This window comes from Globicephala melas, chromosome 3, assembly GCF_963455315.2.
Source record: "Globicephala melas chromosome 3, mGloMel1.2, whole genome shotgun sequence".
In the NCBI taxonomy this organism is placed as follows: Eukaryota; Metazoa; Chordata; class Mammalia; order Artiodactyla; family Delphinidae; genus Globicephala; species Globicephala melas.
The window spans coordinates 97,471,372-97,499,161 of record NC_083316.1 but is presented as its reverse complement, the minus strand read 5'-3'; the positions used below and the strand labels follow the sequence as shown (position 1 = coordinate 97,499,161).

At 34.8% G+C, this 27,790-nt stretch overlaps 1 protein-coding gene across 1 annotated transcript in view; it reads left to right on the top strand.

The window, feature by feature from the left end:
• DTWD2 (DTW domain containing 2) overlaps positions 1-27,338 on the top strand; it is a 95,417-nt gene extending 68,079 nt beyond the window's left edge. The window contains exons 5-6 of the mRNA XM_030869824.2: positions 16,881-17,009; positions 22,328-27,338. Coding sequence (XP_030725684.1) covers positions 16,881-17,009; positions 22,328-22,498 — 300 coding nt within the window. The 3' untranslated portion in view covers positions 22,499-27,338. The remainder of the gene's footprint in view (positions 1-16,880; positions 17,010-22,327) is intronic.
• The last annotated feature ends 452 nt before the right edge of the window (positions 27,339-27,790 follow it).

The window sequence follows — 27,790 nt, the reverse complement described above, 5'->3', positions numbered from 1 at the left end:
TTAACTGCTGGGTTTGAATTCATAGCTATAGTTTTTTTCTTTTCTAATGATTATCATCAGCGTTCATTCATTCAACCAGTATTTATTGAATACCAGCCACTATGGGGCACTGTTATTGACACTAGAATGCAGTAAGTTGTAAGTAAAATAATCCATGCCTTAATGGAGCTTACTTTGTGTGGAAATAGCCACTTAGGTCAGTATGTAATTACAAATTAAATTCTGTGAATGGCATATAGGGGGTGCTTTAAAACGGCAATTTGATTGAAGTTGGGAATTCATGAAGACCTCTTTAGCATTTGAGAACTGAAGGATAGTAATAGTTAGCCAGGCAAAGAAAAGGTAAATACTTTTCTATACTTAGTCTGGCTATGTAGTGAGGGAGGTGGGGAAAGAGTGTTCTTCATGAAATGGATAGTTTATAGACCATGGTAAGGATTTTGCCTAGTGGCAAGCTAAGAATTTTAATATGAGGAGTAATGTGATCAGTTTGTTTTTTAGAAATTCACTTGGTTGATACATATAGAAGGATTTATAAGAAGATTGAAGTGGAAGCAAGATGTCCAGATAGGCATTTGCAGAGATTCAGTCTAGAAAGGATATTGACTTGGAATTGAGTACTGTTGTTGGAAAGAATGTTATTAAAAAATAAAAGTCATGCTAATAGTTACAAAGACTTATGTGTTTGCGTGTCTGGCTGAGACTGCTAACCTTGTCTAGTAGAAAAAGAACTAATTAATACAGATAGATGGAATTCGGCTGTAGATATTGCCAATAAATTAAATACATGCAAATAGCTTTTATATGGATTAAGGAATTGATGGGAATCTTAATAAAATAATAGTAAGCTAAAGTACAGAACCTTTCATTAAGCAGATGGTGAAAAGCAACATAACAGTAAACCACAATTTGTTAAATATTGTATATCATCATAGTGATACTTTTATTGTAATTAATGCTTTCCATAAGAAGCGTGGAATTAACATGCCAATGTTTTATCTGTTTATTTATTTATGAGGATGATCTGTCTTTTAGTTATTTATTTTTAAACTCTTAAAAATGTACAGAGGTATTGAATTATTTATTTATTTATTTATTTTTGCGGTACGCGGGACTCTCACTGTTGTGGCCTCTCCCGTTACGGAGCACAGGCTCCGGACACGCAGGCTCGGCAGCCATGGCTCACGGGCCCAGCCGCTCCGCGGCATATGGGATCTTCCCGGACCGGGACATGAACCCGTGTCCCCTGCATCGGCAGGTGGACTCCCAACCACCGCGCCACCAGGGAAGCCCTGAATTTTTTTTTTATACATCTTTATTGGAGTATAATTGCTTTACAATGGTGTGTTAGTTTCTGCTGTATAACAAAGTGAATCAGCTATACATATACATATATCCCCATTTGTCCTCCCTCTTTCGTTTCCCTCCCACCCTCCCTATCCCACCCCTCTAGGTGACCACAAAGCACCGAGCTGATCTCCCTGTGCCACGTGGCTGCTTCCCACTAGCTATCTGTTTTACATTTTGTAGTGTATATATGTCCATGCCACTCTCTCACTTTGTTCCAGCTTACCCTTCCCCCTCCCCGTGTCCTCAAGTCCATTCTCTACATCTGCCTCTTTATTCCTGTCTTGCCTCTAGGTTCTTCAGAACCTATTTTTTAGATTCCATATATATGTGTTAGCATACAGTATTTGTCTTTCTCTTTCTGACTTACGTCATTCTGTATGACAGACACTAGATCTATCCACCTCATTACAAATAGCTCAATTTCGTTTCTTTTTATGGCTGAGTAATATTCTATTGTATATATGTGCCACATCTTCTTTATCCATTCATCCAATGATGGACACTTAGGTTGTTTCCATCTCTGGGCTATTGTAAATAGAGCTGCAATGAACATTTTGGTACATGACTCTTTTTGAATTATGGTTTTCTCAGGGTATATGCCCAGTAGTGGGATTGCTGGGTCATATGGTAGTTCTACTTTTAGTTTTTTAAGGAACCTCCATACTGTTCTCCATAGTGGCTGTATCGCTTTACACCAAAGTGCAAGAGGGTTCCCTTTTCTCCACACCCTCATCAGCATTTATTGTTTGTAGATTTTTTGATAATGGCCATTCTGACTGGTGTGAGGTGATACCTCATTGTAGTTTGGATTTGCATTTCTCTAATGATTAGTGATGTTGAGCATCCTTTCATGTGTTTGTTGGCAATTTGTATATCTTCTTGGAGAAATGTCTATTTAGGTCTTCTGCCCTTTTTTGGATTGGGTTTTTTGTTGTTTTGATATGAGCTGCATGAGCTGCTTGTATATTTTGGAGATTAATCCTTTGTCAGTTGCTTCATTTGCAAATATTTTCTCCCATTCTGAGGTTGTCTTTTCGTCTTGTTTATGGTTTCCTTTGCTGTGCAAACTTTTAAGTTTCATTAGATCCCATTTGTTTACTTTTGTTTTTATTTCTGTATCTCTAGGAGGTGGGTCAAAAAGGATCTTGCTGTTTTTTATGTCATAGAGCGTTCTGCCTATATCTTCGTCTAAGAGTTTGATAGTGTCTGGCCTTACATTAAGGTCTTTAATCCATTTTGAGTTTATTTTTCTGTATGGTGTCATGGAATGTTCTAATTTCATTCTTTTACAAGTAGCTGTCTAGTTTTCCAGCACCACTTATTGAAGAGGCTGTCTCTTCTCCATTGTATATTCTTGCCTCCTTTGTCAAAGATAAGGTGACCATATGTGCATGGGTTTACACTTGGGCTTTCTATCCTGTTCCATTGATCTATATTTCTGTTTTTGTGCCACATACTGTCTTGATTACTGTAGCTTTGTAGTGTACTCTGAAGTCAGGGATCCTGATTCCTCCAGCTCCATTTTTCTTTCTCAAGATTGCTTTGGCACTTTGGGGTCTTTTGTGTTTCCATACAAATTGTGAAATTTTTTGTTCTAGTTCTGTGAAAAATGCTATTGGTAGTTTGATAGGGATTGCATTGAATCTGTAGATTGCTTTGGGTAGTAGAGTCATTTTCACAGTGTTGATTCTTCTAATCTAAGAACATGGTATATCTCTCCATCTGTTTGTATCATCTTTAATTTCCTTCATCAGCGTCTTATAGTTTTCTGCATACAGGTCTTTTGTCTCCTTAGGTAGGTTTATTCCTAGGTATTTTATTCTTTTTGTTGCAATGGTAAATGGGAGTGTTTCCTAAATTTCTCTTTCAGCTCTTTCATCATTAGTGTACAGGAATGCCAGAGATTTCTGTGCATTAATTTTGTATCCTGCTACTTTACCAAATTCATTGATTAGCTCTAGTAGTTTTCTGGTAGCATCTTTAGGCTTCTCTATATATAGTATCATGTCATATGCAAACAGTGACAGCTTTACTTGTTTTCCTATTTGGATTCCATTATTTCTTTTTTGTCTCTGACTGCTGTGGCTAACACTTCCAAAACTATGTTGAATAATAGTGGTGAGAGTGGGCAACTTTGTCTTGTTCCTGATCTTAGTGAAAATGATTTCAGTTTTTCAACATTGAGGACGATGTTGACTGGGGGTTTGGCATATATGGCCTTTATTATATTGAAGTAAGTTCCCTCTGTGCCTACTTTTGGGAGGGTTTTTATCATAAATGGGTGTTGAGTTTTCTCAAAAGCCTTTTCTGCATTTATTGAGATTATCATATGGTTTTTACCCTTCAGTTTGTTAATTGGGTGTATAACATTGATAGATTTGCGTATATTGAAGAATCCTTGTATTCCTGGGATAAACCCCACTTTATCATGGTGTATGATCCTTTTAATGTGCTGTTGGATTCTGTTTGCTTGTATTTTGTTGAGGATTTTTGATTCTATGTTTATCAGTGATATTGGCCTGTAGTTTTCTTTCTTTGTGGCATCTTTGGTTTTGGTATCAGGGTGATGGTGGCCTCATAGAATGAGTTTGGGAGTGTTCCTCCCTCTGCTATACTTTGGAAGAGTTTGAGAAGGATGGGTGTTAGCTCTTCTCTAAATGTTTGATAGAATTCTCCTGTGAAGCCATCTGGTCCTGGGCTTTTGTTTGTTGGAAGACTTTTAATCACAGTTTCAATTTCTCTGCTTGTGATTGGTCTGTTTATATTTTCTATTTTTTCTTGGTTCAGTCTCAGAAGCTTGTGCTTTTCTAAGCCTTTGTCCATTTCTTCCAGGTTGTCCATTTTATTGGCATATAGTTGCTTCTAATAATCTCTCATGATCCTTTCTATTTCTGCAGTGTCACTTGTTACTTCTCCTTTTTCATTTCTAATTCTATTGGTTTGAGTCTTCTCCCTTTTTTTCTTGATGAGTCTGGCTAATGGTTTATCAATTTTGTTTATCTTCTCAAAGAACCAGCTTTTAGTTTTATTGATCTTTGCTTCAATAAGCAGTCATTTCCTTCATTTCTTTTTCATTTATTTCTGATCTGATCTTTATGATTTCTCCGCTTCTGCTAACTTTGGGGTATTTTTGTTCTTCATTCTCTAATTGCTTTAGATATAAGGGTTGTTTATTTGACATGTTTCTTGAGGTAGGATTGTATTTCTATAAACTTCCCTCTTAGATCTGCTTTTGCTGCATCCCATAGGTTTTGGGTCATCGTGTTTTCCTTGTCATTTGTTTCTAGGTACTTTCTGATCTCCTCTTTGATTTCTTCAGTGTTCTCTTGGCTATTTAGACATGTATTGTTTAGCCTCCATGTGTTTGTATTGTTTATACATTTTTTCCTGTAATTGATATCTAGTCTCATAGTGTTGTGGTTGGAAAAGAAACTTGATACAGTTTCAATTTTCTTATGTTTACCAAGGCTTGATTTGTGACCCAAGATATGATCTGTCCTGGAGAATGTTCCATGAGCACTTGAGAAGAAAGTGTATTCTGTTGTTTTTGGATGGCATGTCCTATAAATATCAATTAAGTCCATCTTGTTTAATGTATCATTTAAAGCTTGTGTTTCCTTATTTATTTTCATTTTCGATGATCTGTCCATTGGATGAAAGTGGGGTGTTAAAGTCCCCTACTATGATTGTGTTACTGTTGATTTCCCCTTTTATGGCTGTTAGCATTTACCTTATGTATTGAGGTGCTCCTATGTTGGGTGCATAAATATTTACACTTGTTATATCTTCTTCTTAGATTGATCCCTTGATCATTATATAGTGTCCTTCTTTGTCTCTTGTAATAGTCTTTATTTTAAAGTCTATTTTGTTTGATATGAGAATTGCTACTCCAGCTTTCTTCTGATTTCCATTTGCATGGAATATCTTTATCCATTCCCTCACTTTCAGTCTGTATGTGTCCCTAGGTCTGAAGTGGGTCTCTTGTAGACAGCATATATACGGGTCTTGTTTTTGTATCCATTCAGCCAGTCTGTGTCTTTTGGTTGTAGTGTTTAATCCATTTACATTTAAGGTAGTTATCAATATATATGTTCCTGTTACCATTTTCTTAATTGTTTTGTGTTTGTTGTTGTAGGTCTTTTCCTTCTCTTGTGTTTCCTGCCTAGAGAAGTTCCGTTAGCATTTGTTGTAGAGCCGGTTTGGTGGTGCTGAATTCTCTTAGCTTTTGCTTGTCTGTAAAGGTTTTAATTTCTTCGTTGAAGCTGAATGAGATCCTTGCTGGGTAGAGTAATCTTGGTTGTAGGTTTTCCCTTTCATAACTGTAAATATGTCCTGCCACTCCCTTCTGGCTTGCAGAATTTCTGCTGAAAGTTCAGCTGTTAACTTTGTGGGGATTCCCTTGTACGTTATTTGTTGCTTTCCCCATGCTGCTTTTAATATTTTTTCTTTGCATTTAATTTTTGATAGTTTGATTAATATGTGTCTTGGCGTGTTCCTCCTTGGATTTATCCTGTATGGGACTCTCTGTGCTTCTTGGTCTTGATTGACTATTTCTCTTCCCATATTAGGGAAGTTTTCAACTATAATCTCTTCATATATTTTATCAGTCCCTTTTTCTTTCTCTTTTTCTTCTGGGACCTTTATAGTTCGAATGTTGGTGCATTTAATGTTGTCCCAGAGGTCTCTGAGACTGTCCTCAATTCTTTTCATCCTTTTTTCTTTATTCTGCTCTGCAGTATTTATTTCCACTATTTTATCTTCCAGGTCACTTATCCATTCTTCTGCCTCAGTTATTCTGCTACTGATTCCTTCTAGAGAATTTTAAATTTCATTTATTGTGCTGTTCATCATTGTTTTTTTTCCCTTTAGTTCTTCTAGATCGTTTTTAAGCATTTCTCCGTTGTATTTCGAAGATTTTGGATCATTTTTACTGTCATTACTCTGAATTATTTTTCAGATCGACTGCCTATTTCCTCTTCATTTGTTTGGTCTGGTGCATTTTTACCTTGCTCTTTCATCTGCTGTGTGTTTCCCTGTCTTCTCACTTTGCTTAACTTACTGTGTTTGGGTCTCCTTTACGCAGACTGCAAGTTCGTAGTTCCAGTTGTTTTTGGTGTCTGCCTCCAATGGGTAAGGTTGGTTCAGTGGTTTGTTTAGGCTTCCTGGTAGAAAGGAGTGGTGCCTGTGTTCTGGCGGATGAGGCTGGATCTTCTCTTTCTGATGGGCAGGTCCACATCTGGTGGTATGTTTTGGGGTGTCTGTCACCTCATAATGATTTTAGGCAGCCTCTCTGCTAATCGGTGGGGTTGTGTTCCTCTCTTGCTAGTTGTTTGCATAGGGTGTCCAGCACTGTAGCTTGCTGGTTGTTGAGTGGAGCTGGTCTTAGCATTGAGATGGAGATCTCTGGGAGAGCTTTCGCCGTTTGATGTTACATCGGCCCCAGAGGTCTCTGGTTGACCAATGTCCTGAACTCAGCTCTCCCACCTCAGAGGCTCAGGCCTGACACCCGTCCAGAGCACCAAGACCCTGTCCGCCACTCGACTGCTAGTGTTGGAGGGTCTCTTGTGGAGGCGGGCGGTGGCTGTGGCTCACCGTGGAGACTAGGACACTGGCAACAGAAGTTCTGCAAAGTACTCCTTGGCATGAGCCCTCCCAGAGTCCACCATTAGCCCCACCGAAGAGCCCATGCCAGTGTTTTGATTAACCATCTAATAGAATTTTCCTTTAAGTCATTTGAAAAGTGAATGATAAGCTTTGGGGAAATTAAGTTTTAATTTGAAATCAGATCTTTTCCTACTGAATAGAAAAGAAATTCCTGTAATTTTTAAAGAATTCTTTACCTTGTGTTCTTTTCCCATATTGTTTTTACTCTTCATTGCAGTTATCAGTCTTTCATCCCTTTTTTTGGGTGGTAATTTTTCAGCCTTATTTGTGTCAATAAAAACTAATTCACTTGTCAAATTCAGTATCTGACATTTATGCACATATTCTTCGTGCTACAAAGTTGACAGAATTATGTTATATTTCTGAGGGGAATATATTATATCATTAATGGCTGTTATGCAGGGTACTTGATGTTGTCCAAATTGTGTTTGAATGGATTTATTTAAGAAAGACCAATTCACTTTTTGGATTTCACTAGCTCTATTAAATAGTCTAAGAAAATAATTAACAGACATGGAGGCATCATGCACTCTGATTTCAAACTGTACTACAAAGCTGTAGTAATCAAAATTATATCGTGCTGGCACAAAAACAGACACATAGATCAAAGGAACAGAATAGACAAACCAGAAATAAACCCACACTTATATGGTCAACTAATCTATGACAAAGGGAGCAAAAATATACAATGGGGGTAAAGACAAACTCTTCAGTAAGTGATGTTGGCAAAGCTGGACAGCTATGTGCAAAAGAACGAAACTTAAGCCACTGTCTTACACCATCTATAAAAAATAAAGTCAAGTGGATTAAAGTCTAAATGTAGGACCTGAAAGCATAAAATCCTAAAAGAAAGCATAGGCAGTATGCTCTTTGACATAGGTCTCAACAATATTTTTTTGGATCTGTCTTCTTAAGCAAGAGCAACAAAAGCAAAAGTAAACAAGTGGGACTACATCAAACTGAAAACCTTTTGCATAGTGAAGGTAACTATCAACTGAATGAAAAAGCCCCTTACTGAATGGGAGAAGACATTTTCAAATGACAAGTTCAATAAGGGGTTAATACACAAAATAGGTTAAAAAAAACTCATACAACTCAATATCAAAAAACCCAAACAATTTAATTTAAAAATGGGCAGAAGACATAAATAGATATTTTTTCAAAGAAGATGTACAAATAGCTAACAGGCACATGAAAAGATGCTCAACTTCTCTAGTCATCAGGGAAATGCAATCCAAACCAAAATGAAATGATTACCTCACACCTTTCAGAGTGGCTGTTATCAAGAAGACAAGTAATAAAAAGCGTTGGCAAGCATGTGGAGAAAAGGGAACCCTGGTACAATGTTGATAGGAATGTACATTGGTACGGATGCTATGGAAAACAAAAAATTAAAAAATGGAACTGCCGTATGGCTCAGCAGTTTCACTTCTGGGTATTTAACTGAAAATAACAAAAGCACTAATTAAAGAAGATATATGCATACCAGTGTTCATTGTAACATTATTTACAATAGCCAAGATATGGAAGCAACCTAATTGTCTGTGAAAAGATGAATGGATAAAGAATATGTGGTATATATACACAATGGAATATTACTTAACCATAAAAAGAACAAAATCTTGCCATTTGTGACAAAATGGATGGACCTAGAGGGTATTATGCTAAGTGAAATAAGACAGAGAAAGACCAGTACTGTGTGATATCACTTTTTTATTTTTATTTTCGGCCACTCTGTGTGGCTAGCGGGATCTTAGTTCCCCAAGCAGGGATTGAACCTGGGCCATGGCAGTGAAAGTGCTGAGTCCTAACCACTGGACCGCCAGGGAATTCCCCTGTGTGAATCTAAAAAACAAAACAAACATAATAAAATAGAAACAGACTCATAGATACAGAGAACTAACTGGTGATTGCCAGAGGGGAGGTGGGTAAAGGGATGGGCAAAATAAGTGAAGAAGATTAAGAGGTACAAACTTCCAGCTATGAAATAACAAAGTTATGGAGATATAATGTACAACATAGGGAATATTGTCAATAATATTGTAATAACTTTGTATGGTGACAGATGTTAACTATCCTTATCCTGGTGATCATTTTGGTGTAAAATGATCAAAGGTAATAAAAGGTATAAAAATATCAAATCACTATGTTGTACACCTGAAACTATTTAACATTGTAAGTTAATTATACTTCAGTTAAAAAAATTGTGATATTCTGCAACTCATAATTTCTTATCATTTAAGTATTCTGTACTCTGTATTCTTCAAAGGAACATAGCACCCTATTGTTAGCCAATTCTTTTTTATGTCCGTCTGCCAGTTTTACTGTCATAAAATCAATTAAACATTACAGATAAGTTACACATGTGCAGAGGTAGAAGAAGATGAGAAAATATATTGAAAATAATAGGCAGATAAAAGAGTCATGCAAGGTCATTCAAGAAATGAAAAAATTTCATTTTAAAAGTATTTTCAAAAATCATTATAAATTCTTGGTCTGTCTCTTCTGTTACATAGTGTTGTTTGGGAATGTTTTAAAGAAATATCAAAGATTTAGATACAAGATTCAATACTTTGGGAATTATTGCACATTTTAATGATGCTTAGATCATGTACTTAAAGGGCAAAAGAGTAAAATATGAATATTTTCCTTGTATATAAATTATATCTTTAATGAAAATATTTCTGCCTTTTTCAGGATTCTTACTGTTAGGAATATTTTATTTATCTGGCAATGTAACTTGTTCTCTGTTATTCAGTGAAACTCCTTTCTGGTTCTTTCTCCTGCTTCTAAGACTGCTTTTTCTCTACCTGTTCAATAGCTTTTCTTCTTCCATCCTGTAAAATTTGACATTCTTCTAGCTCTAAGTTTTATCTTATCCCTCACTCTTGGTCAGGCTACTCATCTGGCTTTATTGCGATAAAGCTGAGTTGCTTCACACTTATTCCTTAGATTGTGAAGAAAGCATTGTAAATCATCACTAGCACTATTCTGGTTAACATCAGTAGCATCAGTACCACCCTCATCAACATCTTTGCCTGTATTGCCTGCTTACTGTATGGCAGGCATTGCTGAGCACTTCACATATATTAGCATCTTAAAGCACAATCATTCTTTTTTTTTTGCGGTACGCGGGCCTCTCACTGTTGTGGCCTCACCCAGCATTTGTTGGGTGTGTGTGTGTGTGGAGATGATTAAAATTTTAATTTTGAGGTCTTTTTTAGTTTATTTTTCTTGACAAAAGAATTAACTATCTTATAGTAAATTATTTTAAAGACATATGTTATGCAAACATAAGCCATGGCATGTTAATCCTTTGGATAGTTTTTTGAGTCCTAAAGGTCATTACTAAACCACTGAACATGCTATGACTTCCACACTATTAATGACACAAATCACAAAAATAGCTAAAGGTCTATCTAGGAAGGAGCACAGGCTCTGGACGTGCAGGCTCAGCGGCCATGACTCACGAGCCCAGCCGCTCCACGGCATGTGGGATCCTCCCTGACCGGGGCACGAACCCGCGCCCCCTGCATCGGCAGGCGGACACTCAACCACTGCGCCCCCAGGGAAGCCTGAGCACAATCATTCTTTAAGGTTGTTAATGTTTTAGGCTCTGAGAGTTTAAATCTTGTTTGAGGTCATACTACTATTATGTAGAGTTAATAATTTCCTTTCTTATGCTTTTAGTTACTGTGCTTTTCTGTCTCCCAATTCATGCACATTATTTTAATTCAAGGTTATAGAAAAGTGTTGTTAATAAAGTAAAAGAGTGTACAATTTAACTCAGTAAATTTTAAAATAAAAATTTTATGTGACAAATTGAACTTATGAAGTAATTGTTTAATGTGTGCTTTATTTCACACCTAGGCTAATTTATGATTTATTTTCCAATAGCTGTTTATAAAGCCATGACAGCTTTTGAAATGAGTAGAAATGATAATTGTTAAATGAAATTTATCTTTGGTGAGAAAATGTTTCACTAGCAAGACATTATAAAATTGGTTATTACTTAGGTGAGACTAGTAAATCAATTTCTAATATCCTAAGTCAGTTTCTGTTCTAAGTTTCCTAATAAAGGATATAAATTGGTGTAAGCCCAGTATGAATAAATGCATACATGTAGACATGCTTAGTTTGGACAATTTCAATTTCAGGAGATATCACAAAAGTTAGTTTCTATAGCATTATTCAACAGAGACTCGTCTCCATTAAGCATTGCTGAGGAAAATAGCAGCAGAAAGTAATGCCAAGACGTGTAATCTATAGTCACATTCTTCTTTCTGGCTTGTTTAATGGTGTAATGTTTTGTTAATTTACTGAAATCACTCTGAAGTTATTGTAGGCAATGATGTTTTTTTGTTTTTTAAACTTTTTTGGCTGCGTTGGGTCTTCGTTGCTGCGTGCGGTCTTTCTCTAGTTGCAGCGAGTCGGGGCTACTCTGTTGCGGTGCGCGGGCTTCTCATTGCAGTGGCTTCTCTTGTTGTGCAGCACAGGCTCTAGGTGCGTGGGCTTCAGTAGTTGTGGCACGTGGGCTCAGTAGTTGTGGTTCACGGGCTCCAGAGCACAGGCTCAGTAGTTGTGGCACATGGATTTAGTTGCTCCGTGGCATGTGGGATCTTCCCGGACCAGGGCTTGAACCCGTGTCCTCTGCATTGGCAGGCAGATTCTTAACCACTGCGCCACCAGGGGTGGTAGCCAATAATCTTAAGGAATTTTTGTTTTCATGCCTCTATTCTTTTTTTTTTAAAGAGGAAGCTTAAAAACTCAGATAAAACTTTTTTTATTTAAGAGAAATTATTATATTTCAATATTATTTTAAACTTTAATTCTGTCATTCTAAACTTTTTAAAAGAATAATTATGCCTGGGAACGTGGAGATTACTATTTGACTTATAAAGATAACTTCCAATTCTGTGATCTCATGAATCTATGTGTTTTTACTTTCCTTCTCTAGATATTTCCATACCCATAGTTCTCAGTGACTTCAGATATGCACTACTTGGAGTTATGTGGTAGATTAAATATTTTTATTAGTAGGAAAAAACACTAGTCAAGATATTTGATTAAATATGTCACTCAACAGAATTTTAATTTTGTATCATTATTTAGATTTGCTTAAATTTGAAATTTGTAAGTGCATAATTTTTAGGCTTCTGAATTGTATGTTTGCATTTTTAACATCAAAGTTTTTGTGTGTTGGAAAAGCAATGTGTAACTTTAATTATCATTTTAATGTGTAAGAAAGTACTAAATTTTAAACCCAATGTGTTCGTTCTACAAGTTCTTTGGTAATTTTGGAATTGTGCTTTACCATAGAAACTGTTATGAAATGAAGTTTCTCAGGTCAACTCAGAAAAAAAAATTTAAACAATAATGTGTTTTGGAAGTAGCACAATATTATCATTTTATCTATAACTAATGCCCCCTTTAACCTTATTTTTATCAAATTTTCTGAGTTTCAACATTAATCCTGGAATCTTAACTTTCTATAAAAACTTTACAGGCTTCACAGTGTAGGAAGATGGGAGCAAGACATAGATATTGATATGTGTGAGAAACTTTCATTCTTGAGAAGACTCCTCCCCCTTTATCATTTTTTTTTTACACTCTGTTCATAAGACCCCTAAAATTATTCAGGAGTCCCTCAGCCTTGCTTTCCAGAAGAATAGCTTTGTTTTATTTGTTTAATATGTTGGGATTTGCTTAAGAATTCATCCATTTAATTATTAGCCTAGTTATGAAGAGCTCAAGCTCTCAAAGAAGACTATAAATTCATTTATCTGCTTTACCATGATTGATTTTGGAACGTTGGGTAAGTTACTTCACCTCTCTGTACTTTGGTTTCCTCATCTGTAAAATGGAGATAATAGTACTTCATAGGTTCTTTGCGAGAATTAAATGAGACAATATATGTACATTTTCTAGAATAGCACTTACTGTCCAAGTGCATGAGACTTTGCATATAAGTGGTTAAGTCTCTGTTCAAACTGGCAACTGTCTGATGCCAAAGCTGGACTCTTATCACTATTAGATCATAGTTTTGAACTAAACTGAGGAAATTAAAGGAATGAAGTGGATTGAGGGATTGGGGCTAGAAGAAAAGATTTAGTACCACTCCTTCAAAGGGCAGCTCATAAGCTCAGATACTGATTCTCGTTTGTGAAAGATCATAGAAAAAAGGGTGCTTCAGAAAGGAGGGTTTTTATGTGTGTCTTCCACTGGTAAGGAATTCAGAATGTTAGTAAAAAGAATTTTTTTAGCTTGTTCTAGACTAGGGTTGTTTCAGAAAGCCTGCAAAATAGATTGATTTTCCTAGAAACCTTTAAGGAAGCTGATCAACTGATTAGAATGTCTTGTGACTGTTAATAATTAAGTGAGGAGCACAATAGTTTTATGTAATAATGAAACTTGTCTTAAAAGAGCCTGAGAACAGATAACACGTAATCACCATCAGATTATAAAAATACAGCATTTGTTGGGTGTGTGTGTGTGTGGAGATGATTAAAATTTTAATTTTGAGGTCTTTTTTAGTTTATTTTTCTTGACAAAAGAATTAACTATCTTATAGTAAATTATTTTAAAGACATATGTTATGCAAACATAAGCCATGGCATGTTAATCCTTTGGATAGTTTTTTGAGTCCTAAAGGTCATTACTAAACCACTGAACATGCTATGACTTCCACACTATTAATGACACAAATCACAAAAATAGCTAAAGGTCTATCTAGGAAGGAGACATTTGGAAAAACCCTTTTAAAAAGCATCTGAACAGTGATCATAGCTGTCAAACTGTTATCTGGTATATTTATATATTAAATATATATTTAATGGAAGAAAATAAAGGAAGGCATTAACAACAAAAGAATTTTAAGGAATTCAAATTTTAGCCAATCCAGAGAATCAGTGGAAAAGTTCTGAAGCTCAGTCTAGAAGTCAAATTTGGATGAGTTGGCTCTTTCTAAAATGGGAGTTATATTATAGGCTTACAACCTATACCAGTAGAATTCTGAACCAACCAATGATACTCCTGTTCCTAAAGAAGTCACATTAAGAGCACTCAGACAACTTCTACCCATGGAGAACCAACTTCCAAGAAGATCAAAATTATTGAAGCATTCTTTGCATCAGCATGGCTTCCAAAAATTGGAAATGAAGATTGTATATAATAATTGTACATAATATATTAACAATAATGATATATAATTAATGTAGCATTAAAATTACATATACATTATATGATCTTGGGATTGATCACTAAAAAATAGGTTTTAATACCATCAGGTCCAGCTATCTGATTTTTATCAAGTGAGCAGAAACTGAGAAACTAAATGACTGAAATTAAGTGATTAATTATTGTCAACTTTGATATAATAATATTGGTCTTTCAGTAGTTCCTCTTTCTACATACCATACTTTCATCATATGTTAATTTTTTTCATTTCTTATAATAGTTAATTTTGCCTTGGATTTTCTTGAACACTTATTCATGAAGATGAGGCAGTTTCTGAAAAATTATGATGCTTGTGACTTCTCAAGAAGATGGATCAACAGGGTTTCTTTTTAGTCTTGCTCATTTACTCACTGAATTAATTGTGTGATGAAGGTGATATAGCACGTAAGCGTAAAAGGAGGTGCCGTGAGATCACATTAGCATGCTTTAATAACAGGTATCCTAATAATATGACAGATCTTAGTTATATATACTCTTTTAATATATCCAGTTACTAGGTAACTCCCAGAGAGATGATTTGTGAAGCATATTTTGAAGTCTTTTAACAAATGATATATTTCAAATTCTGTTTTCATACAGCCATGTGAGCCACAGTAAGAAATAAAACACCCTCCCGAAATAACAAATTTCTTTTAAAAATCAAATTAATTCCAATAAACAAAATCCACTGTGAATTTTGCATGTTTTCCAAAGGTTTTGTTTTAATCAGATGCTTGTTATAAATTCCTCCAGTGATGACTTGGAATTAAGTATTGAAAGCAGTAGTTGTCTGTACTCTGTTCTACTAGTTGACCTGATGAAATATCAAAGCTTTTAGTAATTACAATTAATCAACATCATGAATTATTCTTACAGTTATTTAAACATAGGCTTTCTTTTATCATTATACATGTTTCTCAACCGTTTTCTTCCATCTCTTTCTCTCCCTGCATCTATTTTTCATCTTGTCCATTGGTAGAAATGCAGAGTAATTTAAATATGATATCTAAAATATAATTAGTCAAATATGCTTTAAATAATATATTCCAAAATCATATATAGGGCAATACATTCTATAGTGAATCTTTTATGATGCCCACTTTGTTTCCCTCTCTCTCTCCCTCCCCCTTCTCCCCTCATCTCTTTTTGAGGAAGGAAAGGAAACAAGTTGTAGAGGATAATTTTTTGAACAAAAAGCAATCAGAGTGGAAAAACCATATTTCCCATCACATATCCTTAAATGTGATTTTGGTCAGAGTGTGGGCTTTATGAGTGTAAGTTTACTTGAGTTTCATTTAATTAAAGTCGGAATCAAAGGGCCAAAATGCTGACATTCAGTTTTCTATTGCCTTTCTCATGTCTGACTCTATCTCAGCTAAAATATTATCTCGATGGAGAAAAGTATCTGTAGTATGCTTCTTTTATCTAAAAAGAGGATATATATATGTGTGTGTGTGTGTTGGTATGTGTGTGTATCTCTGTGTGTTTATATAGATTTACACCCACACAGACATAATGCTTATCAGTTTAAGAAATAATGGAAGAATAAACCAGAAAATAAAATATCCCAATCGTGAGTTCTCCAAAGTGATTAAACCATTTTCACTTCCACTTCAATGTATGAGAGTTTCATTTACTCTATCCTCATTTGGTGGTGTTAGTCTTTTCGATGTTAACTGTTCTAGTGAGTGAAATGTTATCTCCTTATGATTTTATTTTATTTTATTTTAATTAATTTATTTTTTATTGTGTTGGGTCTTCATTGCTGCACACGGACTTTCTCTAGTTGCGGTGAGCGGGGGCTACTCTTCATTGCGGTGTGAGGGCTTCTCATTGCGGTGGCTTCTCTTGTTGCAGAGCATGGGCTCTAGGTGCACGGGCTTCAGTAGCTGTGGCTCACGGACTCTAGAGCGCAGGCTCAGCAGTTGTGGCGCATGGGCTTAGTTGCTCCGTGGCATGTGGGATCTTCCCGGACCAGGGCTCGAACCCATGTCCCCTGCATTGGCAGGTGGATTCTCAACCACTGCGCCACCAGGGAAGCCCGTCATTGTGATTTTAATTTACATTAAATCATGTTGAGCCCTTTTACATGTACCTATTTGCTACTTGTATATCTTCTTTTGTGCAGTGTCTGTTCACTCTTTTTGCCCACTGGGAGGGGGTTATTAGTCTTTTTATTTTTGATTTGTAGGAATTTGTATATATTTTGAATACATTTTCTTTGTCAGATGTATAACTATCCTCTTGCTTCTATTTAACAAAACAATAATAAAAGGATATTATGTATAGAAGATATTGATACATTTAATATTTATAAACTGGCAATTTTGGAAGGAAATTACAGTAATTAGTATTTAAAATACAGATCTTAAGGGCTTCCCTGGTGGCACAGTGGTTGAGAGTCCGCCTGCCGATGGAGGGGACATGGGTTCGTGCCCTGGTCCAGGAGGATCCCACATACCGCGGAGCGGCTGGGCCCGTGAGCCATGGCCGCTGAGCCTGCGCGTCCGGAGCCTGTGCTCCGCAACGGGAGAGGCCACAACAGTGAGAGGCCCCTGTACTGCAAAAATAAAATAAAATAAAATAAAAAACAGACCTTATAGTTTTAAACTTAAAAGAAAAATTACATTCTATTCTGTTTTTGATTTCAGGTGCAATTAAAAACCAGCATTTCTAGTCAGTATGTAATTCGGGCGCAACCAACTAATAGGTGCCTTTCTACACTGGAGTGTGCAGCTGTTGCTCTTTCTATCTTGGAGAAAAATAATTACATACAAGAGGTATGTCTTTGGAAAGTTACATAGTTTTTGAAAGTAGGAGTTTTTTGTCTAGAAAATTTAAAATGCATAACTTGTTAAATTTGTAACTTAAGTGACAAGTAGACTGTATCTGTGATAGAAATTTGTGCACTTTTATAACCTTCCTTTCCCCTCTGGTGTTTCTCTGTTAGTTTAACGTTCCAGATTGCATTATTTAAATATTCATTCTAAGCTGTGCAAACAGCATTTGTAATATGCTAAATCGTTTTTAAGTAGCATAACATTAAATATAGTTTTTTTGGGCTAGATATGTCTTTCAGTAGTCTGTATTTCTGTTTTAGTCTTTCGTGTTCTCTTGTACTAGACTTTTTATTTAAAAGAACATTTTACAGCAAGATTTTTTCCATTGGTGCTTTTATTCAAGGAGATATACCAACTTCCTGTTTATCTTATTAACCTTGCTTAGGATGTAAAAAGATATAATTTTTCTTGAGAAAAAAGCCTACAGAATATGAAAAGGTTATAACCTGCAATCAACATTTTATTTAATTTCCATGGAAGCCTGATGATTTCATATATAATTCATAATCATTAGTAAATAATAATGTTTCAGTGAGCTCACCAACATCTCAACCTTTTAGAACATGTAAGAAACTTTCCATTTATGACAAGAGAAAAAAATAGCAAACTAAATGGAGTTTTATAACTCCCTCCTCTAACACACACACACACACACACACACACACACACACACACACACAAAGTATGCTCTTTCCTGCCTTCTTTCTGTCTTTCTCATTATACACCATGGTTTCTATTATAAAAGTGTGCCTTAGCCATGAGGGAAATTCCAATAATGGATAAAAGCTTAGGTCAGAGTAACTGGGTAAGTGGATTAGTTACCAAGAAAAAGAACAAAAGACCTCCAAAGCAAGGGGAGTTAAAGAATGCCAGAAGAAGCATTGAATTGCCCTTTTCCTCTCCCCTACCCTAAGCCATGGTATGTTTCAGAGTTGGAGACTTTCTTCTTTTGAAAGAAGTAGGCTTTCATGAGTAGGCTATTTTTGTGTGTATCTGTGTGAGTAGACTTAGTTTTGGGTCTAGGCAATTTCTCTTTCTCTCTTTTGAGGGAAAAAATGCGTGAGGGATCCTAAATCCTTCCTCCAAATGACCAGGGAGTGTTCTCAGACTCTTTTTTCTCCCCTCTGACTTTATCACCTACTCCCATGTACCTTCCATCAATATAACACTTAATATACCCCTATACTTTTCTCTCTGTTTTGTTTATTAACCATCATCTGTGTATGTTCTTCAGCAGAAAACAACATTATTTTTAGGTGTCTTAAAGGAAAGATGGAACCCAAGGCTGTTGTTTAAGCTTGCTTTCTGTACAGTCTCTGTATTTTCCTTTTTGTTGATGTAAAATCCTAGGATCAGCCAACATCAGACACAGGCCTCATTAAAAGTTTAAATCTTGAGGGAAAAATATAATGGTCTTTGGCTATAAATTTAAAATTTCGTTCCTCTTCTTCTTTTGGTTTATAAAAAGAATCTTCTATGGATTTATATTTATTATTCCCACAATTGGGATTGGATCTTTACTGCATTCCTAAACAGAAGCTTTAATGTTGGTAACGGTGGTGTTTTAGTAGTAGTAGTTATAGTATAATAGGGCTAGGGTTTGGCATAGGGTTTGTACTACTACTGCTACTACAAATGCTGCTACTGCTCCCCCCTTTCCAGCTTTATTAGATATATTATTCTGATATTAATTAATGTACTGTCACAGCAGGAAACCTGTCTTATGTTTTTAGTATAATATCTTACAACAGGCAGAGTTTAAGAGACAGAAGGGTATAAGGATCTATCATCTCTTCAGCTTTTGGAGCTTTTATTTTTTTCTGTGGATCAAGTTGAACATAAAATCCCAAAGCAAAAGTGGGGTCCTGGAGTTCTCATTCTTTTTGCTTTGGTCACCAGGAGTGGTTATACTATAGTGACCAGGAGTAGAAGAAGGATGTTTGATAATCAGACATGTGATTTGGGAGGTGCTGATAAGATGGTCGCAGGAACATGAGCAGAAAAAAAGCATATGAAACATCCCAAGTTGCTTATTATTACATCTGGCAAACAATTAGCTTTCTTAGTGGGGGAACACCAAGTCCAGCTTGTTTAAATATAGCTACAATAAAAAAATTAGTACATTCTTCTGAACATCTGCTCTGAAATAGGTGTTTTCTTTCCTTCCTGGGGAGGAAAGCTATAACATGCCTTTTCCCCCCAATAACCTTTTATTAGGGGCATCCTAATAAAACCTTAAGATGATGGGGAGAGTAGTAATTTTTCAGCTGGCTTCATTCTGTAGAGGTAGGGCTCCTCAAAATAAAGAACTTGGCATAGAATGGCCTTCTTAGTCTGTTGATTCTTTCTCTTCCTTTATTCTTGAGCAGTTTTCAGTCACTTGGAGATAGCATGATATGAGTTTTGAAGCAAGTTTGAGTTAAAACTTTATCACTTATCATCAGCAGTTTTTGCCAAAAGACAATTCATGTAATCTCTTTGTTTTTGTTTTCTTATCTGCAATATACAAAAAATAGTTACCTCATAATATTGTTATGAGAATCGAATGGGGTAATGTATGTTAATTGCCTGACACCGGGCTCTCAAGAAGAGTTCACCTTTTTGCCTTTCCTCGCCTCTGATTCTTGTCTATAGATTGACAGAAAAATTGAACTGAAAGTTGGTGATTTTCATTTTGCCATTATAGTATGTACCAGGGTTACTCATACCTTGGAAGCCTTATGAACTTTTGTAACTAGACGTGGCAAAGCTTTGTGCTGTAACCTAAATGTCTTAACTCTACTCATCACCAGTAGTTGTTAATAACGGTCTTTTGAAACTGTCACGTTGCATCTATAGACAGAGGATTTACAGAACACTGATTTTCCCCCAAATAAACTTTTAGAAACTAATTTTGTAAGTAGAGGATTTTCTTTGTTCTTCTGAACCAGTAAACCTCTCATATAGTTTCACATTGCCCCAAATATAATGTTATGAATGTAAAGAGAAACATTATCATTTATTATCAATCAAGTTATATGCTAAGCATTTTAAATGTATCATGTGAGTGCACCATAATCATAACCTTATAAGATGGACATAATATTCCTCACTTTACAGATGAAGAAAACGAGGCGAAGAGAGGTTAACTTATCTGGGAACACATAGCTAGTAAGTGATTGCATCAAAACCCCCAAATCAGAATGGCATAACACACTGTCTGTACAGTGGGATTGCCAGGGGGACCGCTGCTAATTATAGTCACTTAGGGATCCAGGCTGATGGATGCACCATCTAGACACATCACTCTACTTTTATTAAGGAAGGAATAAAGAGAGGTGGGGAATCATACACCACTATTAAAACATCTGCCCAGAGGTGACACACAGTATTTGTGCTCACATTTCATTAACCAAGTCAAGTTATATGGCCATGCCTAACTTCAGAGGGGCTAGAAAATGCAGTCTGATCATGTATCATGAAAGAGGACTGATGTATTTGTGAACAGCCCTAGTGACTACCACAGATCTATCTCCAAAATTCATTGTCTTAGTTACTCAGAAAATTGATAGAATCTTATCTTCGGGAAGTAAAAGTTGGAGGCCCTTAATCAGAGGAGTATTAATACTCTTCTATCTATGAAGAACCTAATAAATGTCATAAAATAGCAATTGTCTCAGTCTGTATATGGTCCAAGGTATGTTTCCTAGGTATGATGTTTCAGGATTCAATCACTGCCTTATGTTGACTCTGTAAAGTAATTATAGTCATTTCTATATTTCTTCTCTTGTTTGAAGAATTGAAGATACAAAAAGAAATTATGAGACATACCTAAGAGACTCTCTACAATAATGTCAGGCAGAGCTTTTCCAAGACGTTTGTCTTTTTCTTACTGGTGTGTCTCAGTTAGGAGTTACATTTAGTTGCATGTAACAGAGCCCTTACTGCAGTGGTTGAGCCATATATGAGTTTATTTTTCTCCTGTATTAAGAAATGCTGAAGTTAGTGTTCTATGGCTGGGGATGCAGCTGAAGAGGACATCAGAGACCCAGATTTCTTCTGTCTTTCTGTCCATCACTGTATGTATTTGGCTTTAATCTTGTTTATTGTCCTGTAGTCACATAGTGGTCATCCCACATGTGGCAATCACGTTCCAGGCAAGAAGAAAAGGCAAAAGCCTATGCCTGCCAGGTCTGTCCCAACCCAAGGCCTTCCACTTACATCTTGTTGGATAAACTGTCATTAGTCAATGTAGTATTACTAGCTGGACACATTGCCACCTTGAATAAAATTTTAGATTTTTTTTAATAAGGAAGAAAAGAATGGATATGGAGAGCAACTACCAGTGACTGCCACATATTTGTACGAGTTCATTGTAAATTAAAGCTGTTAAGCCCTTTGCTGCCACTTTTGTTGTATATGTGGGGGAATACATTTTCACATAGACATTGTGAAATTTTTGTAGTTAAATCTATCTTTGTTCCTTTTATTTTCTTTTTAAACAATCTGCACCATCAAGTGTGTTATTTAAAAGTGTTAGATCAGGGAACTCAGGCCCAGGGAAAGACTCTGACTCAAATATGTTTAAAACAGTAGCTTAATGTTTTGGGTTTTTTTCCCTAATTTTTGAATTTGAATAACTTTAAGAAGGACATATGCTCAGTTGTTTGACAACCTCCACCATTCCCTGTTACCTTATAGGTCCACCTAGGTCACATGTTTATGTTATATGTCTGGCCCTATAGGTATTTGAGTTCAGACAGGTATGTATACAGTTACAGTTATTTCGAATGCACCCACACCTGGTTATCTAACTTGTATGTGGGCCATGGAGTAGTGTGAGAGAATTAGTAAACTTACCCATTGCTGCCATCATCCGTTTGTTAGCAAGTAGAGGGAAGCTTGTGTTAGTCTGTGATTGAACTGAACTAACTAATTTGTACCTAAATGTCTCTTTTAGTCTGCTGTTACAGATTAGTTATTATAATGGCAACAATTTTTGTAGTGTTTGAATATATTAAAGTATAAAACTAAATTTAGACTTTATCACCTATATGGAAAATTAGTATTTGTGTCTTACTGGAATTCCTTAGTGGTATGTAAGGTATGAATTTAAATGAATTATTTATTTAGAAGTTATCATATATTTGATTGCCTATTGCTTTTCATAGTTAAAAGCTAATAATAAAATAATAATCCCTGTTTCTAAAGAAAAAATTTAGATAGAATATCATGATTTGTCACACTTTTTTTAGTATCTTTTTTTTTTATCTTAACAGACTTTGCTTCGCCCTCTTCAAGCTTTATGCTCTTTCCAGCTTCAGCATGGTGCTCAAATTCGCCTCAGCAAGGAACACCTTCTGAAAAATGGATTATATCCTAAGCCGATGCCAAAGAACAAACGCAAACTCAGGAAAATGGAACTATTAATGAACAGCATTAAAATTTAGTACAGTTGTTCTTATGGTGCTAGTTTTGTTGTCTTCAGCTGACAATAACGAGTTAACTTTTTATACATTTTAAGTCTATGGGTTTTTGTCTAAAGAATGAGAGTTACATACTAAACTTACCCAGAAGAAGAAAGTAATCCAAATAGCCAAAAAACAAACAAACAAAATTCAGTGATTCAGTGAAAAGCAAGATTTCGTACTGTATTTGTTTTTAAAATGTGCCTCTAATACATTTTTTCAAGTCAGTAATTTGAAATGTGATTAGTTGTTGAGCTGGGTTAGAAGTACTTATTAATAAAAGGGAATGGAAGGAAATTGATGTGCCTGACTGGTCCAGTATTGTTTCTGTTAGTATTTATAGATAATTAGGTGTAGACCTATAATAGAGGATAATCTTGCACATGAACATTATAGTTTGAAATAAGTAACAAAAGAAAATAATAATCAAGTAATCTAGGTTGAATTTATTTATTTCATAAATAAGTATTCTTTAGGGACTAAAATTGAATTCAGCCAATGTGATTTAAGTGTGTGATTAATTGCCCATATTTTTAAAGTTAAAGTTTAATTAGAAAAAGTATATTCACTGTCTAACATTATTTTCAGGTGTACAACATAATGATTTGGTATTTGTATACGTTGCAAAATGATCACTACAATAAGTCTAGTTAAAATCTGTCATCTTACATAATTAGAACAAATTTTTTTCTTGTGATGAGAAGTTTTAAGATATACTCTCTTAGCAATTTTAAAATATACAATACAGTATTACTAACTATAGTCACCATGCTGTATATTTCATTCCCATGACTTACTTGTTTAAAAACGGCCCTTTTGACCCTCTTCACCCATTTCACTCCCACCCTCACCTCCAACCCTGCCTCTGGTAAACACCAGTCTATTTTCTGTATCTTAGAGCTTGTCTGTCTATAAGCTTTTTTTTTTTTTTTCCAGATTCCACATTTAAGTGATACCATTTCTTTGTCCGACTTACTTCAATTAGCATAATGCCCTAAAGGTCCATCCATGTTGTTGCAAATGGCAAGATTTCATTATTTTTTTATGGATGAATAATACTCCTTTATATATATATAGATATATATATATATGTGCGTGTGCGTGCATGTGTGTATCACATTTTCTTTATCCATTCATCCATTGATGGGATGCTTAGGTTGTTTCCATATCTTGGCTGTTGTAAATAATGCTGTAATGAACATGGTGGTGCAGATATCTTTTCGAGTTAGTGTTTTCTTTGGATAAATACCCAGAAGTGGAGTCACTGGATCATATAGTAATTCTGTTTTCAATTTTTGAGGAACCTCCATGCTGCCTTCCATAGTGGCTGCATCAATTTATATTTCCACCAGCAGTGCACAAGGATTCACTTTTCTCCACATCTTTGCCAGCATTTGTTATTTATTGTCTTTTTGATGACAGCCATTCTGACAGGTGTGAGGTGGTGACTCATTTTGGTTTTGATTTGCATTTCCCTGATGATTAGTGATGCTGAGCATCTTCTCATGTACCTGTTGGCCATCTATATGTCTTCTTTGGAAAGATGTCTATTCAGATCCTCTGCCCATTTTTAAATTGGATTGTTTGTTTTTTTGATATTTAATTGTAATAGTTCTTTATATATTTTGGATAGTAACCCCTTATTAGATATATGATTTGCAAATATTTTCTCTCATTAAGTAGGATGCTTTTTCATTTTGTTGATGGTTTCCTTTGCTGTGCAGAAGTTCTTCAGTTTGATGTACTCCCACTTGTTTATTTTTGCATTTATTGCCTGCCTTTGCTTCTGGTGTGAGATTCAAAAAAGCATTGCCAAGACCTATGTCATAGAGCTTACTGCTTATGTTTTCTTCTGGGAGTTTTACGGTTTTAGGTCTTACATTTTAGTTCTTAAATCCATTTTGAGTTGATCTTTGTGTATGGTGTAAGATAGTGGTCCAGTTTCCTTCTTTTGCGTGTGGCTACATGTGGCTGTTCAGTTTTCCCAACATCTATTGAAGAGACTGTCTTTTCTCCATTGTATATTCTTGCCTCCTTTGTGGTAGATTAGTTGACCATATAAGTGTGGGTTTGTTTCTTGGTTGTTTGTTTCATTGATCTATGTGTCTGTTTTTGTGCTAGTACCATACTGTTTGATTACTGTAGCTTTGTAATATAGTTTGAAATCAGGAAGCATGATACCTCCAGCTTTGTTCTTCTTTCTCAAGATTGCTTTGGCTATTCATGGTCTTTTTTGGTTTCATACACATTTTAGGATTATTTGTTCTATTTCTGTGAAAAATGCTATTGGAATTTTGATAGATATAGCATTGAATCTATAGATTGCCTTTGATAGAGCCCTAATTTTTAAAGAGGTGCATGTAATTTTGAAATAGCACACATTTTCATTTGTATGCAATCTGGATAAGTTTAGATTTCTCAGTATTCATTGAACAAGTTTATTCACTGTGATAAACTACTTATATTGAAGTTTTCACATGGAAATAACTGTAGAATATAAGACAGCTATAATTTCGAGAACAAATATAAATATTTTTAGTGGACAAAAACTTCCAATTTGAGAGAATAAATTTTTCCCACTCCCTTGGGAAAATATTTAAGGAGATTTCTATATAGAATAAGAGACATACATGTAGTATATATTTATATCTAACTTACATCTACTGCAGTTATGTACACATTTCAGCAAGAAGAGGGGACTTTGTTTTTTCTTTACTTATGACTTCTAGAGTTTCCTGTATGTAGTTTTAAATTGTAAGGAAAAACTAAACATTAGATTTAAAAGTAAGCTTTATACACACACACACACACACACACACACACATACACACACACATTTAATTTTTTCTAGTATACAGAGCTTTTTTAGTCACTTACTCTCTTTAAGCATTTTTAAATACATTTTAAAAACTATTAATACTTTTAGTTACTAAAATTTTTCAAAATGTGTAGTATTATGTGAGGATTTAACTTAATCTGGTTTTTAAAAGTCGTTACTTTTTTATTATATTAGTTGACTTTTAACTTCAGATGCTTTGTATCTGGTTGAGTTGCCTGGATTAATTCTAGGTTTTGTGGATTTGTAGCTGTAGAGTATACATATAGGCTTTACATGTATACTCTACACTTTGATATGGGGTAGATTGTTTTGTGAATTGTTATTTAAACCATGTAACTCAGAGAGTATTCCTTTATATATAAGGTGACCATGTGTTTAGTCAGCCTTTTTGTGGTGCGTTAAAAAATCACTGTGTAATGAGTGATGTTATTTTGAGAATTTTATGCACATGTGAGTATAAAGGGTTGAGAACTACAGTATATGAAACAAGTCACAGTGCTTGGAAACTTTCTATAGCTTGGATTATAAGATTTCTCATGTGGAACATGAGAGTTACGTTAAGAAAAATTATTTTCCTCCACTTTAAGACTCCAAACCAACTTTTCTTAGCTGTGACCATTACAGTGTTACTGTCTTCTCCCTAAGATTTTGGAAGGAGCAAGTTCCTCACCACCACCACTGTTAGTGAATTATGTAGAAGAGCACTTCTGTATAGCTTTCTTCATCACATATCCCCATTTATTGCCCTAAATTGCCTGTTTAAAAATGTGGTCATGCTAATAGAGAATCCTTTCCGTTGAATGATACTGAATTTCAGGAAGGTAAGTTGTTGATCATGGATACAACTTCATTGGTGTAGAAGTAAATGTTATTGATGCTCTAAGTAAAAAATTAGCTTTGACTTAGTGAACTCAAAAGTTTTATATAACTGGATTTTTGCTATGTAGATTTATTCCTTAAAAATAGGTATGAGTGGATATTTTTATAGATAAGTAGACTGTGTTTTAGATGTAATGAAACTTTGCATCTAATTCTGTCCTATAGCATAGAATAAATCACTGCCCCTTAATTTTTCTGACTAAATTTTTATTTACTGGCTTTGCTTAGCATATTCTCCCTCCTTTCTCTTTTTTTCAGCTTTATGGAGGTATCATTGACAAATAAAATTTTAAGATATTTAAAGTGTACAACATGATGATTTGATATACATTGTGAAAGGTTTCTTCCCTGTGAAGTAATTAACACATCTATCACCTCACATATTTACTTTTTTTTTTTGGTGATAACATTTAAGTTCTCTTAGCAAATTTCAGTTATACAATTCAGTGTTAATCAACAATAGTCACCATATCCTCCCTCCTTTCTTTTCACACTTGCTTCTTCTTTCCTAGGCTCTTCCTCTCCCTCTCTCATTCCCCTCATTGTCCTCTATCCTTTTCTACTATCCTTAGCCTGTGTGCTAGTTTGTAGAAAATTTTTTTACAAATTATTCATGTATTCTTATGTAAGTATTTTTCTTTACAAAAGATCCTGTAGTGGTCTTAATAGATTATAATTTTATGTTTAAAATTTGTGCAGGAAATCAGTGCTCCATGACTTACTCTGTGCAGATGACTTGGCTCCTTTAGTCTATTTAAAAAAACATATTAGACAAACAAGTAATTGTTTATTAGTCTTTAATAATTGTTCACTTGAACTAACAACATAAGAATTATTTTTTAAAGAAATTTTTTAGTGTAAGGAATTAAAAAAACTGAAATAGATGGCCTTTGAATAAGAAATTATAATTTACTGTTATTGTTATTTAAAAGTATATTAAGGAATTAAGGCATTAAAACATTTTAGAAAGTACAACTGCCTCAAGATTATTTTCACAGATGTACTCTTCATTGATTTTGTATGCTAAAAGCATTTATCCATTTCTGTCTCTAAATATGTTATTTACAAGGTAAAAAATCTCTTATTATATTTTTGGTATATATTTAATTTCATGGGAAACATAATTGATATGAAAAAGGCAGTAATTTACAATGTGAAAAAATCATCAGATTTTATAAATCTGAGTTTTTTTTGGCTTTATTAAATAATTTTATATCTAAAGTTGCTTCTTTCTTAATAGAATCAATGAAGAAACAGTTAAAAATGTATATAAAAAACCTTGATTTTGGATCTAAAATGTAAGCTTACCTTTTCATGTCTCTGGATTATCTACAATTATAGAAATGAAACCAACGTTTTAACATCACATTTAATAGTTATTGTTTAGTAACTCTCAGAACTCTTGCAAATTAAAATTCTATGGAGCAGACAATGACAGATACTTTTACCCATGGCATATAGTTTTCTATAAAAGAAAAATATCCATTTAGTGAATAAGGGAAAAGTAAAGATTAGTAGAAATAATGAGTATCTTTCAGGCAAAATACATTAACAAA